The 13,255-nt window shown below is 42.6% G+C and overlaps 1 protein-coding gene across 7 annotated transcripts in view; it reads left to right on the forward strand.

Moving 5' to 3' along the window:
* The window catches only part of CAMKK1 (calcium/calmodulin dependent protein kinase kinase 1), a 203,850-nt gene that overhangs the window by 117,322 nt on the left and 73,273 nt on the right, over nt 1-13,255 (forward strand). For all 7 annotated transcript variants that reach the window (XM_048824468.2, XM_048824472.2, XM_048824473.2 and 4 more), the window contains exon 5: nt 12,160-12,211. In XM_048824468.2, coding sequence (XP_048680425.1) covers nt 12,160-12,211 — 52 coding nt within the window. The remainder of the gene's footprint in view (nt 1-12,159; nt 12,212-13,255) is intronic.

Here is a 13,255-nt window from a genome sequence, read left to right on the forward strand (position 1 = left end):
TACAGAATGGGGGAAAACTGGCTTGGCAGAAGCACTGCTGAGAAGGATCTTGGAGTTGTGGTGTATATCAGCTTCAACGTGAGTCAGCAATGCGATGCTGTTACAAAAAAAGTAAATGCAATTTTAGGTTTAAGTCACGGGACGTGATAGTACCGCTCTACTCAGTGCTGATTAGGCCTCAGCTAGTGTACTGTGTCCAGTTTTGGTCACCAACGTATAGAAAGTATGTAGAGAAATTCCAAAGGATCCAGAGGCAAGTGACAAAGATGATCAAAGGGATGGAATGCAAGCCATACAAGCAAAGGCTGAAGGAACTGGTATGTTTAGGTTGGAAAAGAGGGGGTTAAGGGGGGATATATTAGTGGTATTCAGATACTTGAAAGGTTGCCACAAAAAAGAGGGAGGAAAGTTGTTCTCTTTTACCACAGAGGGGAGGACAAGAGACAATGGGTTCAAACTGTAGCATAACAGATTTAGATTAAATCTCAGGAAAAACTTCCTATCTGTAAGAGCAGTAAAATGGAACAGACTGCCTTGGGAAGTTGTGGAAGCTTCTTCACTAGAGGTTTTCAAAAGGAGACTGGATAACCATATGTCTTGGATGGTTTAGACACAACAAATCCTGCATCTTGGCAGGGGGTTAGACTAGATGACCCTTGTGGTCCCTTCTAATGATTCTAACCTCAGTCTAATTTTAGTGAGGATTGGGATCTGAACACATCCCTATCTCTCTGAAATCGAAGATCCACACTCAGCTTCTTGGCCAACATTCTGAAGCACCATACTATAGAGCAACCCCAGACAAGGCTGGCCTCCTGGTCTGAAGTTTCTTTGTCTGAGTGTGGTGTGGGAAACACGCACCCCATGGAGTGGGGGAAGCTTCAAGGCTAGAGTAGCAGCCACAGAGCACCTCCACTGCTCATCGTCTGGGAAGAAGCGGTTCTTCCCCACCACTCACTCTCCATGGAGGGCCCCAAGTACTTTGGCTGTGCAGACCACTTAAGTCCCACTTAAATCCAGTTTTGAGAGCTTACGTTGTACTTAAGTGGTGCATAGGCCTCTGATGGCCTTCTGCACAAGAGTGAATTTCACCCTGAAACGAGGATTTGCCCCTTAGGGGTCAAATTGGAGAGTTCATAAATAGCAGACTGCAACTGCTATTAGTCACATTGCTTACTGCACTTCTGGAAGGCGTTCCGATATTCTGGTGATGAGCATGACATAAGAATCTATCTAAAACAGAATAGCCTGTGCCAGTGCCTGGAGATACCTGGAAGTCTGACTGTCCCTACAACTGTAGTGATTTGCATTCTGTGTGTGAAACTTGCCCCCATTCAGAGAGGCAAGTCAAGGCCTATGGACCACTCAAGCCCCCAGCACAAGTAGGGTACAGGGATGAGGAATAAGCTCTCCAAATTGGTTTCTCATTTTCACGGTAATAAGAAGGAACTTTCACAAACAGCCACCCTGTTGCTCAAATATTTTTTTTCCTGACTTGCAGTTTTGCTATTGAGCTAACAGCTTTTTTAGCATGACTGTTAACATCATTATCCAAGATTATCCTAGCCGATCATATTTCCAGCTAGTGTGAAACTGCATAGGAAATATATTGAAATGATAGAAGGAAGAAATGATGCAAAATCTGGAAAAGACACCCTGAATCTATCCAACTGGATGGGATCGCAGTTGTTTCCATGCCATTCACTTTCCAACTGACTCAGCCCGTTAATTGAAATGTTTGCTGTTCCCGTTAGTTCCTCTTTCTGTTCTGGCCTCCTAACAAACTCTGCCCTATTGTGCTGATTTGGGTGGAAACTGCATATTGCACAAGACATTGTTCTGTATGCGGCACCGAGTGACGTGCTAATACAGTCCTTTCTGTGAATCCCCTCCTCCCCCTTCTACCTGAGGCTGCCTCTGTAACATGGAGGGAAGCAAAACACTAAACATTTCAGATCCATTAATGCAGGAATTTTAATTTTATTTCCTGGGCACGACTTTATTTACTGAGTGTCCTCAGTGCTACACAGAGGGCTGGTTCAGTGGACCTGGGGGATTGTGTAGATTAGGAAAAGAGGTCAAATGTAGGTTGGGATTATCTAACCCTAATGGTATTGTGATCATTGCACTTGTGTTAGATGCACGTTAACACCTTTTGTTTTGGTTTAGCTGGTGAACAGCTAATTCAGGGTAAAATGTGCTAACATGTCTTCATTAGGGAAAAGGTCCGGGTGAGTGAACACATTTGCTAAACACCACTTAAACTCAATTTCTTTTTCTAAACTAGACAAACCTTCAGAGGCGAACACATCCGATGAAGTGAGCTGTAGCTCACGAAAGCTTATGCTCAAATAAATTTGTTAGTCTCTAAGGTGCCACAAGTCCTCCTTTTCTTTTTGCGGATACAGACTAACACGGCTGCTACTCTGAAACCTGCAGCCAGAGTGTACCACCTACTGCTAGGAAGATTCCATTTCAGCCCTGATACCTCAGCAGAGACCCTCAGATACAAAACCCATTTACTCAGACTTTGTGCAAAGAAGGAGTAGAGGTCCACAATGATCCATCCTCCAAATCCCCAATAGACTTTAAGGCCAGAAGGGACCATTATGATCATCCTGTCTGATCACCTGCACATTACAGGCCACAGAACCTCTCCCACCCACTTCTGTAATAGACCCATAACCTCTGACTGAGTTACTGAAATCCTCAAATCATGATTTAAAGACTTCAAGTTACAGAGAATCCACCATTTGCACTAGTTTAGACCTGCAAATAACCCATGGTGCAGAGGAAGGCAAAAAAAACCCCCAACCCAGGGTCTCTGCCAATCTGACCCGGGGGAAATTCCTTCCTGACCCCAAATGTGGCGATTAGTTAGAACCTGAGCATTTCGGCAAGACCCAACAGCTAGACACCAGCAAAGAACTCTCTGTAGTAATTCAGAGCCCTCTCCATATAGTACCCCCTCACTGGCCACTGGGCATATTTTCTACTTGCAGTCTCACAGCAGCTATCTACCATTGTAAGCAGTCTCATCATACTATCCCCTCCAAAAACTTATCAAGCTCAGCCTTGAAGCCAGTTAGGTTTTTACTTAAGAACATAAGAAGGGCCATACTGGGTCGGACCAAAGATCCATCTAGCCCAGTGTCCTGTCTTCCTACAGTGGCCAATGCCAGGTGCCCAAGAGAGAATGAACAGAACAGGTAATCACCAAGTGATCCATCCCCTGTCGCCCATTCCCAGCTTCTGGCAAACAGAAGCTAGGGACACCATCCATGCCCATCTTGGCTAATAGCCATCGATGGACCTATCCTCCATGAACTATTTTGCCCGCACTGCTCCCCTTGAAAGACTGTTCCAGAACTGGACTCCTCTGATAGTTAGAAACCTTCATCTAATTTCAAAACTAAACTTGTTGATGGCCAGTTTATATCCATTTGTTCTTGTGTCAACATTGGCGGTTAACTTAAATAACTCCTCTCCGTCCGTGGTATTTATCCCTCTCTCGTATTTATAGAGAGAGAGCATATCTCCTCTCAGCCTTATTTTGGTTGGGCTAAACAAGCCAAGCTCTTTGAGTCTTCTCTTATAAGATAGGTTTTCCATTCCTCTGATCGTCCTAGTAGCCCTTCTCTGTACCTGTTCCAAGTTGAATTAATCTTTCTTAAACATGGGAGACCAGAACTGCACACAGTGTTCCAGATGAGGTCTCACCAGTGCCTTGTATGATGGTAATAACACTTCCCTATCTCACCTGGAAATACCCCATCTGTTGCATCCTAGGACTGCCTTAGTCTTTTTCACGGCTGCATCACATTGGCGGCTCGCAGTCATCCTGTGATCCAACAGTACACCCAGGTGATGGTCTTTCTTCTCCACTGTTGCTTCCAACTGATAAGTCTCCAGCTTATAGCAAAAATTCTTATTGTTAATCTCTAAGTTTACACTTTGCACTATTAAATTTCATCCCTGCGACCAATGCTCAAATCAAAGGATACACCAAAACAGTGGCAGGGGGAGGCCTGGGTTTTTCAACGCCTCGGGCAATAGCAAAAAGAAAAATATCTGACTGCATTGAATGTCTGCTATTTTACAACCCATGGTGGAGGGGCTTGCTACACAATTGACCCAACACTTTATAAGACAAGGACAGATTGCTGCAGCAGAAGAGTAATAATGCTAGATTTTTACTCCATTGCCTTCACACGTCATTCTTTTTTCTGGTGCAGCCATAAAGGGGGCATTCCCTCACTACTGTGTAAAACTCTGGAATTTTGTTGGCTGATCATCCTGTGGGCATCAGTGTCGGTATTCTGCCGTGTTACGAATTGTGATGGGGAGGCTTCCAGTTTCCCGAGGTGTTGAAATACCCTGGAATTTGACAGATTTTTTTTAAAAGCTTAAGAGAAATGGTAGAGAATTGTGTAATTAGCTAATGGTTGCATTGCTCCTCACATTTCCCTGTGTGTTTGACTGACATGCAGCTTTTAATACCAAGATAAATTGCATGTTGTTTCACTTATCGCTGCTGTCTGAAACCGTGTTACACCAATACACTTTGACAAGAGTTGTCAGGCGGTCAAAGGGGAGATCTAATGCAAATGTGTAGCACCGGCAATTACCAGGAGCAATTCTGATCATGGCAATTGGGAGAGGGGGCTTTTTTATTCTTTGTTTTCCAAAACCAACATTGCAATTTCTCTTTTTGTCTTCATGTTGAAAAGTGACAATAAATAATTGGAGAAAATTAGCATTTGAGTGGCCTGGAATTCTATATGGTATGTAGCCGAACCTCACACATTCTATTTCAGTACAAGGAAGTGTTGCCACCTAGTTTAAAGGAAACAGAGAATGATTGTGCAAAAAAAAGTATATACCTATAAACAGGATAAAACTTATTTTTAAGACTCAGTGTTTTATTCACGTTACAAAATCCTACACAGTGCAAAATCGCAGTGTATGATCATTTACATGATAGTTGCTGAAGAACGGGACAATGTGCATTCTGTGTTGATTACTGCAGAACTTTTAAGCACCAATAACCTGACTCAATTCTTGTGAAAGTCAGTAGAAAGAATAACTATGTTAATGGATTTTGGATCAGGCCTCAAATTAGGCCTATCCCTTTTAGTAAGAAATCAGTGATCATCCCATGTGCAAGCAGGAGTTTATTTTTTTCTGATTTTGACCTTCTATTAAAGGAAAGGTAGAAAAATGGAAAGAATCCCATTGACTTTGTTGGGCTTAGCCTGCTAAAGCACAGGCCTCTACCATCTGAGTTCATCTATGCATCCGATGAAGTGAGCTGTAGCTCACAAAAGCTTATGCTCAAATAAATTGGTTAGTCTCTGAGGTGCCACAAGTCCTCCTTTTCTTTTTGCGAATACAGACTAACACGGCTGCTACTCTGAAACCTGTCATCTGAGTTCAGTCCCTGCTGCTAAGCTCTGGTTGGAGCCATTACACCAGCGTTTGCAAAACTATGCCTAGGAACCCTTACAGCTGTAAATATTTCAGTGTTATAATTTGCAGTAGATGCATTAACAGTGATTAGAAAAAAGGCCAAGCACCTTAAAAGGCAAAAAATACAAAGCAGAAACAACATATGTCCCTGTGGAGGTCTAGTCTGGAGTAATTTTGCTGATGAAATTTGAGCCTGAGAAGCCTCGGGCCATGTCTTTTTCCCGTTTTTAAGCTCTGAAACAGTTTGTAGCACAAAGTTATTGAGAAGGACAATTGCCGTTCCACTTTTGGACAAAAATGATCCCATTCCATTTTTTTCCTGCAGCTTCTTGATGGAGATGATAACGATTGAGTTTCGTCATGAAACTTTTCCAGATGCAGCCATAAATCCTCCATTAAAAATCACACCAAAAAATAGGGAGGGATGGGTAGCAATCCAGGTTCCAGGGACATAGATGCCATCGCTCAGTCACACGTTACGCATGCAACTCGTTCAGCGATCAAGAAGGATGGAATGATCGGATGTAAACTGTTTAGATGATTATATGATAAACAGTGCTTGGGATTAGTGATGACAGATTTATTGTCAGCATCTGAATAGCATGATATGCAGGCACTAATGGCTTTCCCTTATTCAGCAAAAGAGGGTTTGTAGTCCCTTTTCATTGGGATGTCATTCTGAAACATGGGAGATAAGGGTAAAGAATAGATGGGGGGCTTATTGGAAATAGACAGTGATTCTTTTCTGCTTTCCCAATGGGACATTTAATCCAACAATGGTATAAGATTATTGATAATAATAATGCTTTGAATGTGTATCACTTTCCATATCCAAAGTGCTGGACAAACATCAATCCAATGTATCTTCTATACAGCTGAACCTCTATAGAGTGAGCTTGGGTATACAGTAATTGAAGTCCTCAGCTGTCTCAATGCATTGCAATGTGCAGATGGCAAGTCCACTTACAAGGCCCAATGCTGCTTATTGCCCCCATCTGAAATAATGGAAATTTTGTTACTGGCTTTACTGAAAGCAGGATCTGAGCTATAGAGTCGGCATCAGATCAGATCACCAGAACTTCTGAGTTACAGAACTCCTCCTGATCTTTCATCTCAAAGATACCAAAATCCTCTTTTGTTGGGTTATTCCCCTAAAGCAGTTTAGCCCTTTTGATTATGCTCCTCAATACACTCGGACTGCAGTAATGCTATGAAGAAAGTAGTAGGCTTAAATATTGTACAGAGGTTTCCATTAATCAGAGAAATTGTAACATGATCCCCATGCTGCCTCCCAAGAACACACGCCATGAACCACATTCTCATGAAATCAGAAAGCGACAGGAATTGGGCGCAGGGGCATAGATAGAGAAAACTACCTGCACCATTTGTTTTTGAAGAAGCTATTGAGGCACTTGTCAGTACTAAGGAAAAATCCACCCACAAGATTCTGAGAGAATTCTGTGTCTGAAAGGCATTGTTTGGATAATTAGCTTTGCTTGAGAGTGGAAATGGGTTGGTTGTTTCACGAATGCATTGCCTTGGTGACAGCTCTGCTTGAGCCTGGAAGGAAGAGAGACTTGCTAAATCCCCATAGTATCTCTGCTGTTATGCACAGCTAGGATTTGCCTCTCCAACTTTCACTGTAGTGAAAACTGGACTTTGATACTGTTTATTCATGCCTCTATTCTTTGTGGTAATTAAATGACTCCTGCTTGTTCCGTAAGAAATTTTGCTGTTCATCCCACATGAGGATTTAGAAAACAGTGGGATGGATTATGATCCAACCTCTTTGCACTGCTCTGATGGCACAAAGGGGCTAGAAAGCAACCAGAGTTCTGCAGATGGGGAGTTCCCAAGGGTTGGGGAGTCACCAGTCGACAAAAAGCTGGTGTAGCCACAGCTGCAATATAGGAAGCAAGTCCGAATGCTGTCATAGGCTTCACAGGTTTCAGAGTAGCAGACATGTTAGTTTGTATCCGCAAAAAAAAACAACAGGAGGACTTGTGGCACCTTAGAGACTAACCAATTTATTTGAGCATGAGCTTTCGTGAGCTACAGCTCACTTCATCGGATGCATTCAGTGAAAACTACAGCAGACATTATATATACACACAGAGATCATGAAACAATACCTCCTCCCACCCCACTGTCCTGCTGGTAATAGCTTATCTAAAGTGATCATCAAGTTGGGCCATTTCCAGCACAAATCCAGGTTGGTGAGAAAACCTGGATTTGTGCTGGAAATGGCCCAACTTGATGATCACTTTAGATAAGCTATTACCAGCAGGACAGTGGGGTGGGAGGAGGTATTGTTTCATGATCTCTGTGTGTATATAATGTCTGCTGCAGTTTCCACGGTATGCATCCGATGAAGTGAGCTGTTGCTCACGAAAGCTCATGCTCAAATAAATTGGTTAGTCTCTAAGGTGCCACAAGTACTCCTTTTCTTCATACAAACTGTAAGAGTCTAATTAATTAATCAGCAGGAAAGAAAAAAACACTTTTGTAGTGATAATCAAGATGGCCCATTTAGACAGTTGACAAGAAGGTGTGAGGATACTTAACATGGGGAAATAGATTCAATATGTGTAATGACCCAGCCACTCCCAGTCTCTATTCAAGCCCAAGTTAATGGTATCTAGTTTGCATATTAATTGAAGCTCAGCAGTTTCTCGTTGGAGTCTGTTTTTGAAGCTTTTCTGTTGCAGAATTGCCACCCTAAAGTCTTTTACTGAGTGGCCAGAGAGGTTGAAGTGTTCTCCTACCAGTTTTTGAGCGTTATGATTCCTGATATCAGATTTGTGTCCATTTATTCTTTTGCATAGAGACTGTCTGGTTTGGCCAATGTACATGGCAGAGGGGCATTGCTGGCACATGATGGCATATATCACATTGGTAGATGTGCAGGTGAACGAGCCCCTGATGGCGTGGCTAATGTGATTAGGTCCTATGATGGTGTCACTTGAATAAAGATAATAGCTCATCTTAATTAATTAGCCTCTTACAGTTTGTATGGCAAATTCCACCTTCTTTGTATGTGTGTGTGTGTATATATATATATATCTATCTTCTTACTATATGTTCCATTCAGTGTATCCGATGAAGTGGGCTGTAGCCCACAAAAGCTTATGCTCTAATAAATTTGTTAGTTTCTAAGGTGCCCCAAGTACTCCTGTTTTGTTTTTTTATAGGCCTCATACAACCTTAACTACATTACAGTATCCATACAGTGGCCATGTAGTTCCTTTCAGGTGAGTTATGAACAGTTGAGATGACTGGGTTACTACTACTTGCTTCCCCCATTAAATGTGAGAGCACTGCTTTACTGGCATCTAAAAGTTGCTGTATCCTTAATCCTATGACAGGGAGGAAGGATGGTACAGTGATTAGGACACTACCCTCGGACTTGGAAGACTCAGGTTTAGTTCCTTGCTCTGCCACAGACTTCGTGTGTTCATGGGCAAGTCACTTAGGGCTGGATCCTTAAAGGTATTTATGTGCCCAGTGAAATCTTCAAAAGCATCTAGGCACCTAAAACTCATTGATTTAAGATTGCTTGTCACTGTTATTTGGGTGCAGGGGGGAGAAATAAAAGTGGAGTGTGTTTATAATACACTGAGAACCCTCCTGTCCTGGGCCTTCTTTCAAAGTGCGGATTGTGGAGGTGGTTTTTGGGTTGTGGACATCAGAAACTCATTTCACACAGGTTTCAGAGTAACAGCCGTGTTAGTCTGTATTCGCAAAAAGAAAAGGAGTACTTGTGGCACCTTAAGAGACTAACCAATTTATTTGAGCATAAGCTTTCGTGAAGCTGTAGCTCACGAAAGCTTATGCTCAAATAAATTGGTTAGTCTCTAAGGTGCCACAAGTACTCCTTTTCATTTCACACAGACCACAGAATAATTCAGCCAACCAGTTGGAACCAAGATTAGACAGGGCAATGTGTAGGTGAATGACTAGAACTGTCTTGTCTCCATCTCCTGATACTACTATTTTCAATGTGTGCCATTGTAGTTATGAAATGGAATTGAGGGCCAGAGTCTCTGCTCAGTTACACCAGCATAAATTCAGATTTCATTGGAGTTAGTCCAGCTATCCACTGATATAAATGAGATCTGAATCTGGCCCTTAAACTGTATAAGAGACACTGAAAGGATGGATGGGGTTTCTGGTTGGTAGCTGTATCCTCACCAGCAGAGATAACTAGTATGAGGTAATGTGTAATAAAGTCTCCTTGCATTGAGCCCCTGGGTGATTATATTTCACTGGGGTTACTCCACTGTGGATTACAGATATGGAGGTTTGATTAATAGAAGTAAACTACTCATTCTGAAAAAGCCTCACTAGTGCAGGATATTTCCCTGAGCAGATGGTCATATGAGCTGGTTTCTCATGAAATATTTATCTGTGAAGTCTTCAGGGATCATTGGAGTGGCTGCGAGAAGGTTATTTAACACGGCAGTATGCATGGAGTCTCAGAGATTTGATTTATTATATTCAGGTTGTCTTTTGCCATCATGCCTAATGCCATTTGGACGGCAGAAAAATTACTCTGATGTCCACCATCTCACATCAACTACGTATTGGTTCCAAACAACTGTATGATACTGGAATATGAGAATGTAGAGGGATGGAAGAGTGTCACCAAGTGGCTAGCTTATTTAAATCTATGCTTCCTTTTGTGTTCTCTTATCCATTGTACCCTGCAATTCCTATGCTACCCCACAGATCGCTGTGCCCCTCAATCTGTGATACCACAGTGACAGGAATCCTGGAAATATCTAACCTGGAGATCTTGGGCCTGGTTCTCAGTTACACTAAGATCCCTTTATGCAACTATGGCAGCGTAAAGGGGGCAGAAATGGCCTTGTGAGAATACTGCCTGTGCAAAGGGCTTCCCCAGCCAAAGGGCTCTGTGCTGTTCTTGCTCCCAGCTCCTGGCATAGGGTGAGGGCAAATATACACATATACACATCCCAGTTATTTGGTTTCCCAGAGTCAGTGGCAGCTGTAGGAAGCCAAGCGTTAGTGAAAGTACTCTAAGGTTGCTCTCACTTCCCCCAGTAGCTGAGTAGGCCCCAGAATATGGGGAGCAAAAAGGTAGCTTAAAGTCACCTTCCCTCCTCAGTCCCTGCTCAAACCACAGGAACAGAATGTGACAGCTCTTGGGCTACCCAGGACTGTGAGCCACCTTGTTACCCCATTCATCCAGCAAGAGGGAGTCTTTCTAGTGGTAACTGGGTGTCAGCTCCCTGATACCACCAGCCCTTCAAGCACTCTCCTCTGGACTACGCCTGCCCTAACTTTGCCTGGCAGTTTAATAATAGATGCACCCAAGCTCTGAGTCCCTCTGAATTGTTCCCTGGTGATATCCAGCCCTTGACATTGGCTACTCACAGGAATTCCAGATCTTCTGCCCCCAAAGGAGCTGTGTACCCAGTTTTACCTGAAGCCAGCACTTCTGTAAGACACACAGAATTTATGGGCATTTATAATAAAACCAAAGTAGGGTTAATTAAGAAAGAATAAAGATTTAACTGGAAATGAGAGAGAGTGGTGGAAACAAATGGCCACAACACAAAACAAACACATAAAATACGAACCTGGTTCTCTACTTATCAAGAGTCACTGTCCAATGAATTAGATTTTTTCCCTCAAAGTTCAGTCTGTTGCAGAGTTGGCTGGAGTCAGGATCTCAAGAATCCCCACTCCACGAAGGTTTTCCTCAGTGAATGGATGCAGAGTGCTTCTTTCTCCTCTGTGCTATACTGAAAACAGCCTTTGGTGTCTATTCACAGATAGGACAAACACCTGTCTTGTTATATGTTTCAGAGTAGCAGCCGTGTTGGTCTGTATTCGCAAAAAGAAAAGGAGTACTTGTGGCACCTTAGAGACTAACCAATTTATTTGTCTTGTTATAAAGTGTCTTTTTTTATCTTTAAGTAGTTCTGATTGTTTGTCATTGCCTCTGATGGTTTCCTGTGGAAAGTCGTTGTATTACACAAGGCTAAACAATTGAGCCTTGCTGGCATCACCAGCCAAACAGGGCAGGGTGACAACTCCCCTTTGCCCTAATGGGCCATCACTGAGACATATTATCTCCTGATGACTAATTTCTACTCCCAATCCATAAAGCAAATTTTCAGTATAAATACATTATTCTGTAAATATCACCTGCACATATGTCTCTCAGTGATTATGAATTGTGACAAGTTATGAGCTTTCTGTAGTTACCTTACATGTTACTTTTTAGGGATGAATATCCTACACGGCATGTGTGTTGTAGTGAGTTTCTCGTGTATGAGATGAGAGATGTTTGCAAAGAGCAGGAGACTGTTTACCAAGGGGTCTCTGTGTCACACAGAGTATCTGAAAATCAGGCCCCCTTGTTACTTATCTGATTAAGATAAATTAATCAGATTTATTTTTGCTTTGTAAAAAAATGGGTAAAGTTGGCCTTTTTATGTACCTAAAGGAAAATAATTCATTCTTTCTTAGATCTTAAATATTTTGAAGGTGTCTGTCACTAATTAATCTCTCTCTCCCTTGGATAAAGGTCTGAAAACTGGAGTCCCAGACCAGTAGATGAACTGAATTGCAAAGATAGAGTGATGAGTGATATTGCAAAGATAGAGTGAGTGTAACTCCCAGCTTTGCTCTGTTTTAACACTTTTTTTTTTCTTCCCTCAGGCTATGAAAGTCCTCTCCAAAAAGAAGCTACTGAAACAGTATGGATTTCCACGTAGGTGTCATGCTTTTAAAGGTTACAGACAAACCCTGCAGGCCTTACCAGCTATCCTCTCTCAGGCAAAATTTCCAGTGACTTCACTGGAATTTTGCCTGAGTAAGGCATACAGATTTCAAAGCTGCTTGGGTGGTTTGTGAGGATAGGCATACTGGATCATCTATAATAAGGACAGACACAAGCTATCATCCAAAACACAATTCCCCACCTCATTGCTCCTTTGTGCCCCCTGTCCCCAGACTGTCTTGCTCCCTGATGGTAAAACACTGGCCTCTATGCTTGTGTGGCATATAGAAGCCCCTTTTCTTGTTGTGCCTCTACTGTATCTTTCAGCAGATTATCTGAATACGCTTTCAGGCACAACTCTTTTGCGTGCACAAAAACAAGACACTATACTCAACCTGTAAGGAGAAGCCATTTTGAATTTGTGATGTGATCCAGAGCCACCCCTGCTTGTTTCCCAGCCATCAGGAAGTTAACTCTCCTTCTTGAGTGTCCCTCAGTGGTCCAGCACAGAATGTGGAGGTGGAGACTAAAGGCTCAGAAAGGTTCTCAAAGAGTGTGCAAGTCACCTAGGGCTAGATTTTCAAAAGCACGTGGCACCCAACGTGCTGAGCGCTTTTGAAAACCTGGCCCTGACTGTGGACACTGAGCCCTTCTGAAAATTCTAGCCTTGGGACCAGATTGTCAAGTGTTCAGTATCCATAGTTGGAGCCAGATTTTCACTAGATCTCAACACCTGGCAGTTCCGATTCTGACACCGATGGCCAGATTTTCACACAGTGTGCTGAGCACTTTTGAAACTCTGGCCTTGTGAATGGAAAAGGGTTCTGCACACTGGCCTGGGTTGTAACCCACGTTGGGTTTATCTGTTTTTCTAGTTTGTTTTTCTTGCTGTAATTCAGGCAACCTAAAATCTAAGAATCAAACCTTGAGGAGAAAAACTTGCTGACTAACGGCTTGTCCTTTCTCTGCTGGTCCATTCCACTAGCTCAAGTAGTTTCTTATAATGAGACCTTTTGCCTAACACATCAATACAAG

This window comes from Caretta caretta, chromosome 17 (genome assembly GCF_965140235.1).
Source record: "Caretta caretta isolate rCarCar2 chromosome 17, rCarCar1.hap1, whole genome shotgun sequence".
Taxonomy (NCBI): Eukaryota; Metazoa; Chordata; order Testudines; family Cheloniidae; genus Caretta; species Caretta caretta.